General features: G+C 35.1%; 1 protein-coding gene across 3 annotated transcripts; it reads left to right on the top strand.

Moving 5' to 3' along the window:
* Positions 1 to 13316: 13316 nt before the first annotated feature.
* On the top strand, positions 13317 to 18164 carry LOC145949302 (uncharacterized). 3 transcript variants are annotated; one of them, XM_083061208.1, is made up of 5 exons: positions 13320 to 15887; positions 16006 to 16074; positions 16334 to 16405; positions 17063 to 17107; positions 17386 to 18155. In XM_083061208.1, exons 1-4 carry the CDS (start codon positions 15599 to 15601, stop codon positions 17092 to 17094), a joined length of 462 nt encoding a protein of 153 aa, XP_082917334.1. In that variant the 5' UTR covers positions 13320 to 15598; the 3' UTR covers positions 17095 to 17107; positions 17386 to 18155. The 3 variants fall into 3 exon arrangements, 2 of the variants coding, with proteins under 2 accessions (XP_082917334.1, XP_082917333.1); XM_083061207.1 differs by having other exon boundaries at positions 13323 to 15887; positions 15976 to 16074; positions 17386 to 18152; XR_014428276.1 differs by lacking the exon at positions 16006 to 16074 and having other exon boundaries at positions 13317 to 15887; positions 17386 to 18164.
* The last annotated feature ends 270 nt before the right edge of the window (positions 18165 to 18434 follow it).

The raw sequence follows: 18434 nt of genomic DNA, 5'->3' as shown, positions 1-18434 counted from the left end.
TTCGACAGATATTTCCGACGAAATTTTTCCGTCGAAAAAATTATTTCTGACGAATTTTTTTTCCGACGCCACTTTTTTCGACAGATTAAAATCCGTCGGAAAAAGAAAAATCCGTCAAAAATTTACCTGTTTCCGTCGGAAATTTCTGTCGGAAATCAGCATTTTTCTTGTAGTGATACTAGATAGAAGAACTCAGTGGCAAGGCCATCCTAAGAACTTGGAATGCCACTCACCTCAAATTTTACTACAGCTGAATTGTACAATTGAGGTGTTGCACTATTTTTCCTACTCGGTCTTTTGTCCCAAAAAATAGAAAAAAGGGTTTTGGCTGAGAGGGTTTTTAACGAGGCACACCCACAACGTCAATAAAAATGACTCACTTTACTCATATTTTCTCAATTTCACACTGGTTGGCACAATTTACATTAAGCTAAGGTCGAATTTGAACCTTGGCACGATTCATATTAAGTCCACAGTCAAGTTTGAACCTTTATAGGCCAAGTTTAAGCCTTAAAATGAAAAATAAAGGTCAAGTTTGAAACTTTACAGGCCAAGTTTGAGCCTTAAAATGAAAAATAAAGGTCAAGTTTGAACCTTTACAAGCCAAGTTTGAGCCTTAAAATGAAAACTAAAGGTCAAGTTTGAACCTCAAGGGCCAAGCATGAGCCTTAAAACGCAAAATAGAGGCCAAGTTTGAACCTTAAAGACCAAATTCGGGCCTCAAAAACAGGTCAAAATTAAGCCTAAAGCCGAATTCAATGCTTAGAATAAAATCAAAGGTCAATTTCCAACCTTGAATGAAGATCGATTCGAGTCAAAGAGCGCAAAATCAAGATCAAAATAATTAGCACCAGCTTGATGCAAACAAAGGCGAAATCCATTCAATATACACAGAGATTTCATACATAAAAATTGCAAAATAAATTAAGTACAGGGAAACAAAAGGAAAAATCCTAAGAGGCAGCGTCATCACTGGTACTCTCGGAGAAGTCATCTTCATTCACCATCTGCCCACCCCGCACATCCTTTTCTATGTGCATCGTAGAAAGGTCGAAACCCCCAGCCAAAAGCCTAGCCTGGCGAACTGCCTTGGCAAACCCCCTCTTGTGCTCCACCAAAATAGATCGCTTAGTTTCGACGAGCCTCTTCTCCAAGCTTGTCCTCCCCACAGCCATTGCATTGAGGTTAGCTTTCAAGGAGTCAATCTCCTCCTCCCTACCAACCAGAAGCACCTCGTCGCAAAGACGCTTCTCGGCAGCCTCCCTCAGGTCAGCCTACAATGTCACGTTCTCCTCCTCTAAGGCCAGAGCCTGGCCCCGTGAAGTCTCTGCCTCAACTTTGCAAACCTTGGCAACTTCTTGCAAGCCACCGATCTGGGTGGCGTACACCTTGTTGGCATTCAAGGCAACCTCCAAAGACTTCTGAGTCTTTGAAAGCTCCCTCCTCAAGGCCTGAAGCTCGACTTCACTCTTCTTTACCTTCTCCATCACCCTGAAGCCTCGCCCACTTGTGCCTCCAGTGGTCCACTATAGCAATGGACCTCTGCATGAAAACCTCTGCCGAATCTAGGCATTTAACCAACCCAACCTTCTCTATCATTTCCTTATCAGCAACGAAGGCCGGATCCTCCTTGAAAAATGTCTCTACCGTCGTGCCCGAACTCCACAACGATGTCACGTTCGGCAACACATTTACGTGGTTCAGCCTTGACATCGGACGACTAACATCAAAGCACTACAAGATGCACGTCGGCCTTGGAACACCTGGAGGCGGAGGAGGAGGAGGAGGTGCAGGAGTCGAAGGAGTCGACGAGGGCATCTCAGAGATCGGCCTTTTCCCGCGAGCCTCGGCGGAGATAGCGTCGAACCCACCTATGTGAAACACAAAAACACAAAAAAAAAATTCCTAAAGTTACAAAGCAAGAACATCACACAACGTAAAAGAAAAATCATAAGGTAAAGGCACAAACATGTGTCTCATGAGCAACCTCGACCGCGGGCTCCCTCGATGACCCTTCAGGCGGCGGGCTCCTGGTGAGATCGATCAGGTCGGCATCGGCGGCCCTCAAGGTCACCTCCTCAAGCGCGAGAAGGGCCGAGGTCTCGTCCACCCCCTTCTTTCCCCTTTTCCTCTTTCGGCGAGTCTCCAGGGGAGCAACCGCCTCCTCGCCAGGCTCAGGAACCTCGAGCTCCTCTGTGTTGTAACGAGCCTTCAGCTCGCGCCATTTACTTTTTCCCATTAGACCTGCAAACACAAAGAGCCGAACACATAAAAAGGTGAACAAAGACAGAGAATCTAATAACTAAAAATGACGAGGTACTCACTCTCCAAACCCCTCTCCTTATTCGCCAATTTAGCAAGCGAGAGAATGAGCTTGTTGTCCAAGGGGCGAGGAAGCGCGACCAAGTTGGTGATGGTAGTATTATCGGAATCCGACAGTTGAAGGCTGCTCGACCCATTAAATTTGATTGGATTCTGCTGCTAGAAGAAGGGAAACCTCGGCTCCCCTCCGAAGTGGAAGACTTCGTCGACCCGCGGGTCGGCCTCAACAAGTCGAACTCGAAAGAACTCCTTCTTGAAGTTCTTATACGATTGGGAATAAAGCTGGAGAAAACCTCCAGCTTTACTCCTGCTGAGAGATACCCAACCCAGGAGAGGTTCGCCCAATTTGAGTTGATAAAAATGAAGAAAAACGGGCAACGACACCCCTATTCCCAAGGCTGAGCACAACACTTGAAAAGCCCCCAAAAAACCCCAACTATTAGGGTGAAGTTGGCATGGGCCACATTGACAAAGTTTAGAAAGGCGCACTCAAACTGCGTAAAGGGTAAACACACACCCAGATCTTTGAAAAAACATTGATACATATAGAAGAAGGGGGTATTGGGAGTACCCCCCATGTACACACGCTCACCGAGTTGGCAGGGCTCAACCAGGATAAATTGGAAATGGCCGATTTACAGATTCTCAGGGATTTCCACATCGCATTCACATCGAGAAAAGACCTGAACCCGCTCTCAAACTCTCCAACATCCCTTCTAACCCACTCATACCCAGGACAGAGATGGTAGGATGCGAATCCTTGGGGTTATTACCCCCCTCTTCTTCTTAGGATCGCCATCGGCGGCGACCGCCTTTGCCTTGCCCTTCCCCTTGGCCTGCCCAGCGACGACCTTAGGAGGAATCAAACCTTGACCACCCTCACCAGCCATTACTCTCATCGAAACTAACAGAAGAGGAAGAAAGAAACAACGACGAAACTAACAAAAAGAGAACAAGGAAACAGTGAAGGAAAAGTACCTGGTACTCCTTGGACAACAACAGAACGACGACGGTGATTTCCAAGAAGGGCGACGGAACAGGGAACAGAGAGGAGAAGGCGCTGAGGGAACACTAAGCGTAGAGAAGAAGCCAAAGGCGGAAGGTGAAAGTGCGCGAAGGAGAGAGGGGACGAATGTTTTAAAAAATGAGAACGGAAGTGACACGAGGGCAGAAAATGACAAAAAGGACAAGGCATTAAATGAGGCCCATAATGACGGGCACATCCCATCATTGTAAACCGTCACCCCCCATTACGCGCCGCCCATGCGTTTCGGGAAACGAGGCAACGCTTCGTAACACGTGGCGCTTTGCCTAAGGGGTAGAAATGAAAGGTCACAACCCCCACCATACTCGGCAATTAACTCTTCGACCCAAGGTCTTCAGAGCTCAGGGGGCTAGTGTACTATCCGCGCGCAAGCACTGAGCTTAAACTCGGTGCTGGGCCCTACACGACATCGGATGAGCACTACAAGACATCGGCCAAAACAAAAGGCCCACTATCTGAATGGGCCATAACCGACCTCAGGCCTAGACAAACCCTAATTCACACTAAGGTACATGCACTATATATATGAGACGATTACACTATCAAAGACTAACTTTAGCATCAGAGTCTCTTTTGCAGGTACCACCCCCACTCCGGAACAACAACTGACATATCCAACAAAGAAGGCTCACCAATCTTTCCTAGCAGATTGTCCCTCTTGACCGATCTCCGGTAAGAACAACTTGATTATAAAACTTTAATAAATAATTTTGCAGCTCAAAAAGCCAGAAAAATAACATAAAAATTATTAGGTCATATTAACATAGGTTCCTATCTTAATTTTTGTCTAAGGCCCCAAAATTCCTAGGTACAGCCCTATCACTGAGTTTATTTGTGACATGTTATTAGTGATATTTTTTTTCTATTATAACAAATTGAGATTTTTAAGTTTAAAAATAAGAAACTACGTACTATTATTTAATTTCATTGTTATTTACTCATTAAAATTTTTTTATTTGATTCATAAATTATAAATTTAATTTTGTTTTAATTTTTATTAAAAATAATATTTTAAAGAATCTTAATTATAAATAAATTATTGATAATTTTGCAATAAAACAAATATAATAAGAACGATATTCAAATAAATAATTATGAGAATATATTTTTCAGTTCACCCAAGACAACCAATTAAGACCGACACTAAATAAAATGTTATACTTATGTAAATTGTTTGGGAGAGCTAAAGCAACATCGCGTCAATGTTATTTGTTACTTTGATCAGAACGAACGTTTAAATAAAAACAGTTTCAACTCAAGAAAGAATATTGCTTAACGTATAAGTGGGTTCAATGTTCGATAAATGAAAGTTTGTTTAGGTGTCCAAATTGGAAAACTAAACATACTCTAAACCATGTAAGTTCATGTGTATGTATTTGACAAACTGAATATACATATCTATATTAAATTATTTTTTATTTATACACCATTCATATAGTTTAATTAGTAATTTATTGATTCAATCTTTGATTAAGTATTTTTTATTGAGATAATTATCAATTCAATTTTTAAAATTATAATTTTTTTATACAATTCAAATTCTTTTGGTTCACATGCAATAAAAGATTTATGTCTATATTAAGTAAATATATAATTGTAAAAATCTGAAATTAATTTCCTAAACACATTGAAAAATATTATTCTAATGGGAGTTTATTGTAAAATTAGAGGTTCACATGAGATTTGAAAATGTAAACACTCGTGCGAATGACATTTGTTCTATAAGTTTATCAATAAAATTTGATACTTAACGTTACTATTTATTGATTTTACATATTTATTTATTTTGTTCAATTATATATGTTTTTGATAAACTATACGTGTATATTCATTAATTTGGTAATGCAGGTGCGTACTATATAAGTCAAGCTCCCTCTAATTTCTTTGGCATACAAATTGGTGAGTGGTGACCTAGCGTAATTCTATGTTGGAGTCTTTATTTTCTTAGAAAGATACGAAACAAACGAATGAGTTTGTCCACACATAAAGGGACAATGTCTCCAATAATTTAAGAGTAGTGGCACACATAAAGGGAGAAAGGTCTCCAATAATTTAAGAGTAGACAGCTCAGAGAAAAGCTCTCATTGAAATGTATACATCGAATCCGAAAATGCATAATTTATTACATGAATATGACTCAATTGTCTTATATGTTTACTTGATGTGAAAGTCATGAGTCAACTCTGTACCAAAAAAGAAAAAAAGAGCCTAGCTTTTACACGCATCATGCTTAATTAGCCTTTAATATACATGTTACTTTTTTGTTTTTAGAAGAATATACAGGTTAACATACTAAAGTAACATTATTGTTTTATATATATATAAGGCTAGCTGTAGTAGTTATAATATATTAAAATTCATACACATGATATATGAGTTTGTTAAATTCATAATATAATATTTATCACTTAAAAAGTTCTCAGTTAATATTTGATTAGTTAAAAAATTCAAAATCTATCTATTAATATTCATGAAAAAAGATAAATTAGGATGGTTATGAAGTGAATTCAAAAATATGTTGAAATCTTCAAATTGTTTCTATAAGAAACACTTCCTTGCTAATCTTCTGCTTAACACCTAGTTTTCTTTAGAACTCTAAGATAATTGCCCGAATCCTTACTCTGAGTGGTGGGAAAGATACCTACAAAGCCACTCCAACGCTCAAGTAAGTATTCGATTTAGAGTAATATATATTGTAGTATTAAATAATCATACCTATCTCTTTTATCCCATCAATGTTGTATTTATAGTGACGTATTTGAGTCTGGTGGACCTTTTGGGTTAAGAGGTTAATAACCTAAGTTTTATATCCTAATCTAGGCTGACATGGATTCTTACTATCTAACTAGGATTAGGGTGATGTGTTTCCAATAGCAAGGAACAACTCGGCCTTTTTGGTGGTCGAATACCCTTTCGAGTTATGCATTGGCCGAACGGGTACTCGGCTCTCATGACTTTCGGGTAGGTACTTGGCATACATGGCTTATTCAAGGGTAATTGGGCTACTTGGGTCGTGTCTAGGCCAAAGGGGTGTTCGGTCAGGTATCGACTACCTGACTTATGCGAAGACTGAAGGGTTATTTTGATTCCCGAGTACACAAATAATTGAGAGAAAAGATCAAAAGATTGTATTCCTAATAGTTGAGAGGATAAAGTCGAAACTCGGAGATTTCGTAGACATCCCTTAAAAAATAAGACCATGGAAAGCACACTAGTAGTAAAAGTTAGTCGAAATCGCAATAGAAAGTTGAAACAATTGAAAAAATAATCATTTAGTGGCCGTATGTCATGCGAAATGATCTAAACTACCATTTTGAAGACTTGTAATATAAATGTGCACCAAAATACAAAAATACATGACCAATCAGTCAAACACATGATTATCTTTTCAATTTATCTTTTTTTTTTTCCTGAACATCGCCTTTAAATTTTGTCGATTTTATAGCTTTGCTATTTAAATTTTTGTTAATATTTTTTTTTCAAGTCATTTATAAAAACAAAGCTAGTCATTTCACTTATCAATCGAAAGCTCTATGCTTGAGGACCTACTTTTAGTTGAGAGACAACTTTCCCCTATCAACAGTTAAATTGCTTGATCTCATACTCTTATTTTGGAATCATGTTGTGGCTAGTCATAAAATTATGTCCATAAATCCAATCAAAAAATAACCAAAAGAAGTGGATTATACTTAAAGGTACAAGACCCAAACTCTTTATTGAATCTTGGATTATCTTTTAGTCCATTTAGCTTTCTTTGTTAATGTTTCCTTGTAATATTTATTTTATTTTTTGACCTTATATTATGGGTTAAGTAATACAGAAGCTATTTCCTTGTATTTCATTTTTGGAAGAATAACTAGTAGACTAGAAGTTGCAACTAATAATTGATCCGTGTAAATAAATCAGACTAGCTTTTGGCCTACCATGTGGTGTCACCATATGATGGTTTGGACATTCACTTGCATGGAGTGTGGGATATCCCATTCTAAGGCTAGCTAATTAGTCACATGAGTCATTAGTTAGTGACATCATCCATGTTTTTCGCATGGTATCTTATTAAGTCATCTCCAATGGAGATCCCTTCTTTAGGTTCTTAGGTAGGACCAACATGTACATGTCACTCATTTCTACTCTTTTCAATTTAAGTACCTTTGTAAACATTCTTCTCTCCAATCTAGCATCTCTCTTTCAATTCTTAAATGGGTCCCACACAAATATTACACTTTTACATATCATCAATACTTTATTTATTAACTTAATTGTTTTAGTAAGTTATAAATTAAGAGATTTTTTATTCTCCTATTTTGCGAAATATTTTTCATCATACAAAATAAAAATAAATAAATATTTTACTAAATCAAATTTTATTCAAAATGATGAAGCCAACTAAATTACATAATTATGACAGTATAAAAATTACAAAGTTTAAAAAAGTACATAATTAAAATAATAACTAATTTTGTAAACTATCATGTCCAAAATGTTACTAGATATGCTCCACAAGATCAGGTTGAAGTTGATGATGATGTTGTCTATCACAAAGAAGTGTTCTCCTTTGTAAATATGATGCAAAATTTGGATGAGGATCATGACGTTTTCATTGTATAACATTCAAAAAGAAGTTAATATACATAATGTTAATATAATAATATGGAGAAGAGATAAACACTAGAAGGGGGGGTTCAATATTGTATATCAAAAGGTTGAATGTTTGCAAGTAAGTGAAGTAATATCTATGACAAACAAAGTGTTAACAAGAGTAATCAATGAACACATGTAGTTTTTATGCTAGTTCACCTTAATCACTAAGGCTATATTTAATTCTCAATCCAGTCGAATTGAGTTCCATTAACTTTCAACAAAGTTACAAGTATTCTTTCACCAAGCCACTTTTGGCTCCACACAAGTGTTCTTTGACTGACCTCTTCAAGTCACTACCTAAATATTCTTTTTATAAATAAGCCACTCCAGCTCAACCCTAAGTATTCTTTTGCAAACAAGCCTATCCAAACTCTACCCTATAATAATGGTTATGAAGGTATCACAAGATTGTAGTTGTTGTTTCTTTTAGATATGATTACAACAAAAGTTTAAGTGCAAGAGATATTTTGAAGATTTTCTATGTACATGGTTCTCTCTTGAGTTGTATATGTTTTCTGTATGTCTCACTTCTTTCTTGAGTTCTAGAACTTCTTATATGGTAGCTTTGAAAGAGATGACCATTGCAGCTTCTTGAGTTTAATTCATAGAATTGCTTTGTCTTACTCCTTCATTTGATCTAGAGAGAGAAGAAGTACCCATTGATGCATTAAATGCTTCAATTAATGTATTTCACCTAATAAATGTACTCCTTATCTTTGATAGATCAAGCTACTTATCAGAGGAGTGTAGCAAAGTGTGAAGAACAGGAAGCAAAGTTAGTGTGTAACGAGAATGTAGTACTTTTCCTATGCCTTTTCTATGAGATTTGAGATCTTTGTCCTTTGTTTTTATGCTCTACATGCATTTATATACCTTTAACAAAATGTGAGTTCCAAGACAACGACTTTCAATCTGTTAAGGTAGAAAGCATTCATTTGAAAATTCAAATGCGTTGGTCATAATAAATAATAGACGATAAGAACATGATAAACATTTTTGTATGCTTCGTCTTACCAAGTTTGAAACAATGACTTTTCATAAATGTTTTCTTCCTGAAAGACATAGTTCTTGTTACCATTAAAACTTACAAAAAGTGAAGGATCTAAGATTAGCTTTTGATTTAACAATCTCCACTTTTTTAATGGTGACAAATACATTTATGAAGTAGACTTATTTTTCTTGTCTTGTAAAATTTTTTTGGTCTTGGTTAGACGAAAGCAATTTTTTGTATCATTTTAAAAAATATTTTATTTGGCTTTGAAATATTTTATGTTAAGAAAAAACTTTTTTCTTTTTCAGACATAGTAAACCTTAGTACCTAAGACGTAGCTTTTTATGCGTAAGCAATTTGTTGAGGAACGAATCTTTAAAAATCAATAATCAAACGCACTTAGTATGATATATAGACTTAAGAAACTATGTATAGCCATTTGTATACAAACATACATACTTGCGTTTAATAGGTTCTATGTCATGATATTTCTATAGCTCACATTCATAATAGATAAGTCACACAGACGATACATCAGATGAATGCAACAAATTATGTAGGAAGACTCTCCCTGAAAACATGCATGTCATAGAGTCATATTCAAACAGTCATGAGAGCATGTTATTGTGATAGATATACATGAAACATGTGATATACGTGAGGCATGTATTGCTTTAAACAAATAGAAGAAAATTGTTCAAGATGAAAAATTCGTAAAGCATAAATACTATGAAGTCATAATGTAAACATAATGTAAAATACTCTAAAAATTGTTCAAAGATAAAAAATGCAAAGCACAATAATGTAAATTACTGATAAAGTATTGTAAAAACATTGAAAATAATGTAAAAACTACTAAAAATACTCAAAAATACTTTCTCTCCCTTTTGGCACCAGAAAAATGCTAGTCCAAAAATTCATCACTATCATCCTTATCAAAGCTCAATTGGATGTTAAGACAATCAAGCACACTGGAGAGCTTGCATCCTTGTTGTTGGACTTGGTGCTTAAGTTTGGCTTGTTGTTTGAGCGTGTAGTGCATAGCCTAATAGGGTCCAACTATGACTCAATCACAATCTTCTTCCGTGGCCAGTGAAGGAAGAAGAGGATATGAGGGCTATTAAGAGGTTTCTGAAGGTCTAGTAGATGTGTTTAGGGGAGGTGGTAGACAACATGTCTTCTTGTACCATAAAATGATGTTGCCCGATTGGAACAAATGAAAAGAGAATTCATGTGGTGAAGAGTATTTGTAGACCCTATGGCATGTTGTGAGATGGTTTAAAGAAGATGGTGCAACTTAGTATAATGGATAAGCCATGAAGCTTCCACTCAATACTTGAGGGTAGAGGATAGGGTCATCCTTGAAAGAGTGTATCTAGGATGTATGATGAGCTCTATATCGAAGAAAGTGCACATCATCGAGGTATTGTGGCAACTTTTCTTTTCCTTTTTGATTATCTAGAGTGGCAAGCTTGGTACGAGTAGATTTAATAAAGAATCAAGTCCATGAGTGGATCATATATGGCCTATATGGCTCACCAAGCATAGTAGGCAAATGTGGAGAACATCCATAGAAAAGCTCCACAACAACATGATTCATTCATAGACTTTGAATTTTGAGGTACTACCTCTCCAGGAAGTTTAGAGTCTGACCATCCACCCAAGGTGAGTTAGAGAGGTCAACCTCCACATGGACATGCTCCATGGAGGGTAGAAGTTCAACAATATGTGGTCCAGGAGCATGTTGTAGACGGAGACTCTTAAATGTATAGAAGTCGACCAAGTGAGATCTAAAGGCCAAGTTTGCTGGTGGGGCTCCCACTTTTGTCAAAGTTTGTGGTGGCTTCCTCGAGAAGACGCTTCATTTCTAAATCAATATCATCTAAATCAGGCTCAACAACTTTTGAAGGCAGGATGACCGAGATGAAGTCCTCAGGCATAGAGGATGAGGGTTGGACCATGGAGCTATCAAAGCTAAGGGGAGCAATAGAAAACACCTCAATTGACAATAATAGATCATTATCATGCACAATTTCCATAAGAGTTAGAAACTATGGTGGCTGATGAATCATAGCCCTTGATGGTAGAATCTAACTATAGGCCTCAACTTTAGCTTCATTAGCCATAGAAGGATTGACCTCCTCATCTTAAACCCATACTTTAATAATTGGACCATCTAGGTAGGTCGTTTGTGCACTAGATAATACTACATTAGTCATTGCTTTCGAGGGCTCCTCCTTAGCAACTAGAACGAGAGAATCCATAAAGACCCTTCTAAAGAATAGGTTTGTAGACAATGATTCCTTTTGAGTCAGATCTACGAACTTTGGTTGAGCAAGTGGTTCTTGAAGAACCTTTTGAGGTGCCTCCAACTTATGCACTTGGTCTACAGCTATGGCAGATGAACTTGGCTCCTCTTGAGCTAGGGAAGATGAAGTTGTTCCTCCAACCTCGAGAGAGGATGGCTTGCAAAGAGATAACTTTAGAGAAATTTCTAGTTATTCCTACTTTAGGTAAAAGAATGTACATCAATGAATGCTTGCTACTAAGCTTTAGCAACAAAGAGAAGCTTTGCCTTCTTCACTTTCCTATCTTCATTTGTTTGAGGCTTGAAGCCTCGTACCAAACGCCAATTGCTCTTGCTCTAAGGGTCAAGTTGAGGAATAGGTAGGGGAATTGGAGTTGGTGGATTGGGTGTAGGCTAGGGTTGAGATGGGGTAGATGGAGGTTTAAAAGTGGTAGTGGTAGAAAAATGGTTTCAATGGTTGAGGGAAAGAGGCTTGGGTAGTAGGAGATGAATGTGGTGTCTTACGTTTGAGAAAGGGTTCCTCATTGTTTGAGGGGGGTGTTAGAGATTTGAAGAGTTTTGGGGACACATTGGTGAGGTGGTCGATGTTCAAGCTTAGGTGGTTATGAAAGTGGGTCGGACGAAGAAGTGGATGATGGTGATTTTGGTTTTCGTTGGGGAAGGGTAGGTTCTCTAGTGGTGATGGAAAAAGAAGCGGTTCAACGTTTCTGCTATAGCGGCTATGCTCTTGGTTCACCCTTTACTTGAGCAAAGAGATGAGAAATTCCCATTCATTTGAGGGTGGTGGTATTGACCTCACCACTGTCTGGGCCTTTCTCATACCTAGCCCAACTCCATGATGTTCGAGGATTTTGGTGAAGAGCATGGTGTATGGAATTGGGGCTATCTTCATTCGATCATGATTCCTCTAAGCCAAATAAGTCTTCTAGTGGAGATAGATGAGGTCAGGCAAATTTATCTTATCTCCAACTAAAATCTTATAAAAGTAGAACCTATCAACGTCTATGACATGGTCCCATGACCTAGTGTGAAGGAGGAAGACATTGAAGAGCATGTTGTGGAGCACTCGACAGACTGGCTTCTGGTTCGCTTGTCAAAAGGATTTCTTTAGGGTTTAACCATGATTAGCTATCTTGTACTTAAGTTAATTCTAGTTAAGTATTTACAAGTCTAGTTAGTTATCTAGAAGTTTATGGAGCAAGCTAAGCTAATCTTAGTTTAAGAATAATTTAGATTAACTTAAGTTAACTCCAATTACCTAACCTAATTATTACAACTACTAGACTAATGATTATTTTTAACAAGTTTTTAAAATGTCATTATCAAAATCATATGACTTAATTTGTAGATTAATGTTGATTGATTCTTTCATAAATGATTTATAATATACAAATAAAAATTACCTTAACTAAAAATACTTTTATTATTTTAATCATATAACTAATTATATAATTTCAAAATTTAAATATATTGATATATTTAAATTATATAATTATTATAATTATAAGAACAAAAATGTTAATTAATTATTATCACAAAATATATTATGATTAATGTTAATTTATTCTTTATTATATAATTTATATGATTATCGAATTTATTTATTGTACCGTTAATATACAAATTTATTGAACGTGACATGTGTCATCTAGATCTCTGTAAAAGTGACACGTTGTCCTCTAAATATATGCTAATGTAATGTGTTTTCTTAACTTATTCGTGGATTCGAAAATGTATTTGTATATGTATATGATATAATTTATTTCAACTTATTATTTTATTTATTCACTACATGAAAAAGACAATTTTAGACAAAAAATTCAGTTGCTAAATTAAGAAAATTGGTCGCAGAATCAGTTAGTAATTAATTTGCAGACTGGTATCCTTCAGTAGCTAAACTGCTAGTTGCTGGTTGAGGAAACTGATTTAAACAATGATTTAACTGCTTTTTCAACGACTCATTTCATTTTGATTAATTTTGCAACTCTTTTTAACTGACATTTATAAAGTGCCCAATCTTATGTAGAGCATTTTCACGTAAGCTCTTTAGTGATCAATATTTAGCTGAAACTTTTGTTTATTATTGAATTCACAGTAATTCAAGAAAAAAAAATTGATCCATTGTAATTAATGACTTTTGCTCCACACAAAAAATGCTTACATCTTTTATTATTTTTTAACATAAGTTTGTTTTAATCGGTAAGATTATTATGAATCACAATATTTTTCTTCCACAAATTTGTTACATTTCCATAACTAAGATTTAAACCGGAGACAACTAATAAAGCTTAATCAATATTAATTCATGCATTCCTGATTCTATAAAATTTAATTCATGCATTCTGCAGAACAATTTTATTTGAATTGTTTATATTGTCCCTTGTCCAAGTCTTGCTCACACACGTGTCAGTATTGCACCTCTTGTCTTGAACTGTATCTTTCTGTGAGCTTTCTCAGCAATGTATATAAGACAACTAACAAAATGGTCCCCAAAAATGAAAGGTCTCCATTAGATTTGCACAGTTGCACCTTTGAACTGGTCGTGGCTTATGTACGTGAATAAATGTCATCGAAAAATCAATGTTGAATAAGTTGGCTTACCAAATGGATTTGCGATAAAAAAAAAAAAAAATTGATACTTCTATTTTAGATCGAGTATGTAAATTCTAGTCATATATATATATATGCAAAAGTAAATAAAATGTTGTCATTGATTAAAATTAGCAGCAGCAGTCCTAATAGTTACGACTTAATCTTTCTTACTACTTATATTTTTGCATGAATTAATAACAAAATATTGTCATATGTGCATGAGTATATAAATGATGCCATCGGTTATACAATTAGCAGCAATTAATAGTCATCATCTTTGAGTTTCCTTTTTTTTTCTTTCTCGACGTTATTAGCAAAGTATAAGAGTAAAAGAAAAGTCTATGACAGATGACAAGCTGTAGAGCTAGCAATTGGACAGGCTGTGCAGAGTGCGAAATCAGACTGAGTCAAGCTGACTTTCTTTTGCCTTGCAAATCGGTGACTGACTAATTCTTTCTCGGGGCCACAAGAAGGACGATGATAAAAGAAATAAAATTAAACACATTTAATATACAGATTTGAATATATATAAATTACAATAAAAATTGAAAATGTTAATTAGGTTGGTTTGATTTTGTTTTTAGACCTATATGTTACGAGTCTAGTCTGACTCATGAATTAAGTCAGACAAAATAGGTTCAATCTTGTTTAGCCTAAAGGAGCCCAAAATAGTTTTATTATTTGTTTGAACAGACCATTAGACCTAGTTCAATTTGTCAACATTTTGTTTTAACACTACAAAAAAAAACAGATCATTACTGGCGGTTTCTTTTTTGCGGTTTTTATAAACCGCCAAAAAATATTACATTTGTGATAAGGATGCCAAATGCTGCAAATTATTGACAATTTCTGGCGGTTTCAAACCGCAGGAATGTTAATTGTTATATGTTGACACTTTTTGGTGATTTTAAACCGCCAGAACGTTCAATAATTTTTTATTAAAATTAAACTTAAAAATGAAGTCCGGTAATAACAGTAAGTACGCAGGGGCCAAAATGGATGCAAGCTACTCCCTTTTGCAAATTTCACAATTTCACTGACAATAGCAAAGATCAGAAAAGAAGAGAAAACAACATGCAAGAACAAGAGACGAAATTGAAGAAAACCAATTCAGAAGTGTGAAGCTTCGTTTCGTTTAGTTTTCTTCTTCCATTGAATTCCATGGCGAGAGTGAAGCACACGCAGCTTCTCGCAAGCCTGGTACGTTTCAATTTCAAGTTTTTGCTTTCGATTTTCGCAAAACCCTCATTTCCGCAAACTCCTCCTAGGTAGGAAGAACAGAGCACCGCCCGCATCCACCTCCGCAAACTGTCTCTTTCTCTTCGTGTTTCCGATTTTTGAAATCCCTAACGACCTTTATTTTCTGAATTTCAATACTGCGAATGAATCACATATGAAATATATTATTAAATGGTTTTGGGAAAAATGAAATTTAATAGAACCACAACTTAGAAGATCCAACTCTCTGGCTGATGGCTCTATAGCTGGGTCACAGAATCAGACGCAATCTCTGGCTGATTGTGTACACTATTGTGGCTACCATGTTTGCAGCATGCATCCTGTATCCTTTTGTCATCTCTGTCTAGTCTCGAATCGATTGAACTTGTGTTAATATTGTGGATTTTTTAAGCATTTTATTTGTGTACAACTTGACTTTTTATACATATATAGTTGATGTATATGATATATTTCAACTGCTATGCAACTTTCACTATTATTATTTGATGCTATCTGCTATATGATATATCAGATGTTGGCCTTTCACCATTTTCTGCTTGAGATCTCAACACACACTCCTCATGTATATGACTGTTTGTTTATTATTGTGAATTTTGAATTTGATTCCGAAGGAAATTACAACCCGCCGATTATACACAAGGACCTGAAATGTGATAATATATTTATCAATGGTCATCAAGGAGAAGTTAAAATTGGAGATCTGGGGCTGGCAACTTTCTTGGAGCGAAGTAATGCCAAGAGTGTAATTGGTATGCTCTTTTGTGTCCCTGTACTTTATTTTGCTATACATGTGTGATGTATGAATCTCCCCTACCCTTTTTCCTTGGTTTTGGCCAGTTGTTCATTTATTTATGTTGTTTGCAACAGAGCCATTGTCTTTAGAGCTAGGGAACCCGTCTATGAAGAGTCAGGTAAAGGCATTAGCAGCTGTTGAGGGTAACTACTTTTTTTTTTCCGTATCTTGTACTAATGGATTGATTTTTTCTGTAATATTTTTTAAGTGTAAAATTTCAAATCGCTATTTTCTTATGTCATTGAGATGAGCAACTCAAGTTTTTTCTTGATATTGGGCATCATCACCTCCTTATCACCACTATTTTCTTCTGTCAAAGCCTTCCAGTTCTACTGTATTTAGTTTAATAATGTTTATAATATAGAAATATTTTACTGAATGGCCTTATACTCCCTTGTTCAGCTACACCATGGAAGAATTTCAATAAAAAGAAAGAGGCTGCCCTTAAGAAAAGGAAAGAGGGAACCCTTCAAGGTGATTAAAATTCACATATTTCTGACATAGCTTCAATTAATCTTAAGATGGTATCACTTAGCAGTGTTGAAACCTTTAAGATAAATTTCTGTTAGCATGAGTGATTTATCTGGAATTCGAGTGTTAGCTTACCCAAAGAACTCAATCGAGCATTTCCTGGAAAATCTAGTTCAGAATAAACAGGTCGAAGATCCATAGATAAACAGGGTGAAAGCATAAGGCATGACGAAAAACACTTCGTGAAGCCTCTGTGCACAAAGATAAATCTCATAGAGATGGCTTGAATGAGGATATTCATGCCATTGAGAAAAAAGCCCCCAGGAATTCCAGGGATGATAATAGAAGTAAACATAACAATCACTATCCATGGATTCTTATTACCAAAAACAAGGTGAAATGGTTGGTAAATTAAAGGAAGGCTGCTAAAGTACACAGTCACACTTCGGAGCATCACCTAAGGACAAAAATAGAATTGATCTTGATCAATCCCCTGTAACTAATGGGCGAGGTATCCCCAATCACCACCTCAAAAATATAAAAAATTAAAAAACTAAAATATATATATATATATAATATATATATATATAGAAGTTTTTATGATCCTTTTTCATTAACTTGTATGTTTTCTTCTTTTTTCTTTTTATCTTTATCTATCAGGTTCGCAACTATTCTCCACCTCCACAAATTAACAATAGCATCAAGGTGAGCACTGTCATGGTAATTGAATTTTAATGCCGTCTAGCACATATTCATTGCCATTGTACAAACTGTGGTAGTAATTCACGTCCACAACTTTCTGTTAATTGAAAGTAACAATGACTCAAGCAATAATAAATTGAAGTTATTTCATCAACCTCAATCATTTCCTTTTAATTACCCATTTTTAAATGGCTATTGGCTTATTGCCTTGTGCTTTACCTCAACTGTTATTGGCTACTTTTATTTCTTAATTATATTTCATAATATTTTACCTTGTACAGATGGAAGTTGGAATTGAAGATTGTCTGCACATTGAATTCGAATACAACAAAAAAGTAAGCTGGTTGAGAAATCCAAATTTCCTAATGTTTCATATTAGATATAATAATTAGACTAGTCTAGATAAATTTTTGTTCTTGATCTAGTCTCTTTTTAATAATATATAGTGCATAGCTGCAGTGTTTCTAAGTAAACACTTTTCATAGTGCATAGTCTCTTGTTTTGCATTATTCATAAATTTTCATTATGTTTTTATATTTGAAGCAAGATTAATTTTGAGATAATTTACATATTTTGTTTTTGAGCATTGATCATGAATTTGATTGAGTTATTTAATATGTTAGATATGTTTTAGAATTGATGGATCTTAATGTCTTAATAATAAAAAATGTCATGCTAGACCTATGGCTAGATGTTGTCTTGATTTTTTTTATAATGTTAAAGTTGTTAATTTAATGTATCATTATGTAATTATATTTGAAAAAGAAACATACAAAACACATAAATATTATTATTATCATAGGTATAATTTACTAAATAAGTGATCCTAGAATTTGACAAGTAAAATTTTTATTTATAAGTTACTTGAATTAAATAAAAATATAATATAGTCATTATTAATTTTTAATGATTAATATGGTTAGTGATAATTTTCAATAATAATTTGATAAATACCTAAAATATATAGAATATTATTTGTTAATTTATAATAAAAATGCGCTTTTAAAATAATTTCAAATACATTTTAAAAATAATAATTACCATAAAATAAAGTGTATTTTTTATGGTTTAAAATTGTTGAAATCCGACACAAATAAAAAATATATTTTTGGCAATCTAAAACCGGCACAAAATATAAACAAATTAATATAATAATAATATTGTGGCGGTTTAAAACCGCTAGAAAATGATGAACAAGGCAAAGAGCTTGCCAGAAAATGTCAAACAAATCAAACTAAAATGCATTTTGTGGCGGTTTCAGACCGCCAGAAACAGTTTGAATTTTCTAGCTCTTAAAACCAGCGTTTACAAAATATCCTCCACAACGGTT

Source organism: Cajanus cajan, chromosome 7 (assembly GCF_000230855.2).
Source record: "Cajanus cajan strain Asha chromosome 7, NIPB_CcT2T_4, whole genome shotgun sequence".
Taxonomy (NCBI): Eukaryota; Viridiplantae; Streptophyta; class Magnoliopsida; order Fabales; family Fabaceae; genus Cajanus; species Cajanus cajan.
Note: the sequence above shows the minus strand (reverse complement) of the source record. Positions and strands in the feature narration are given on the sequence as shown.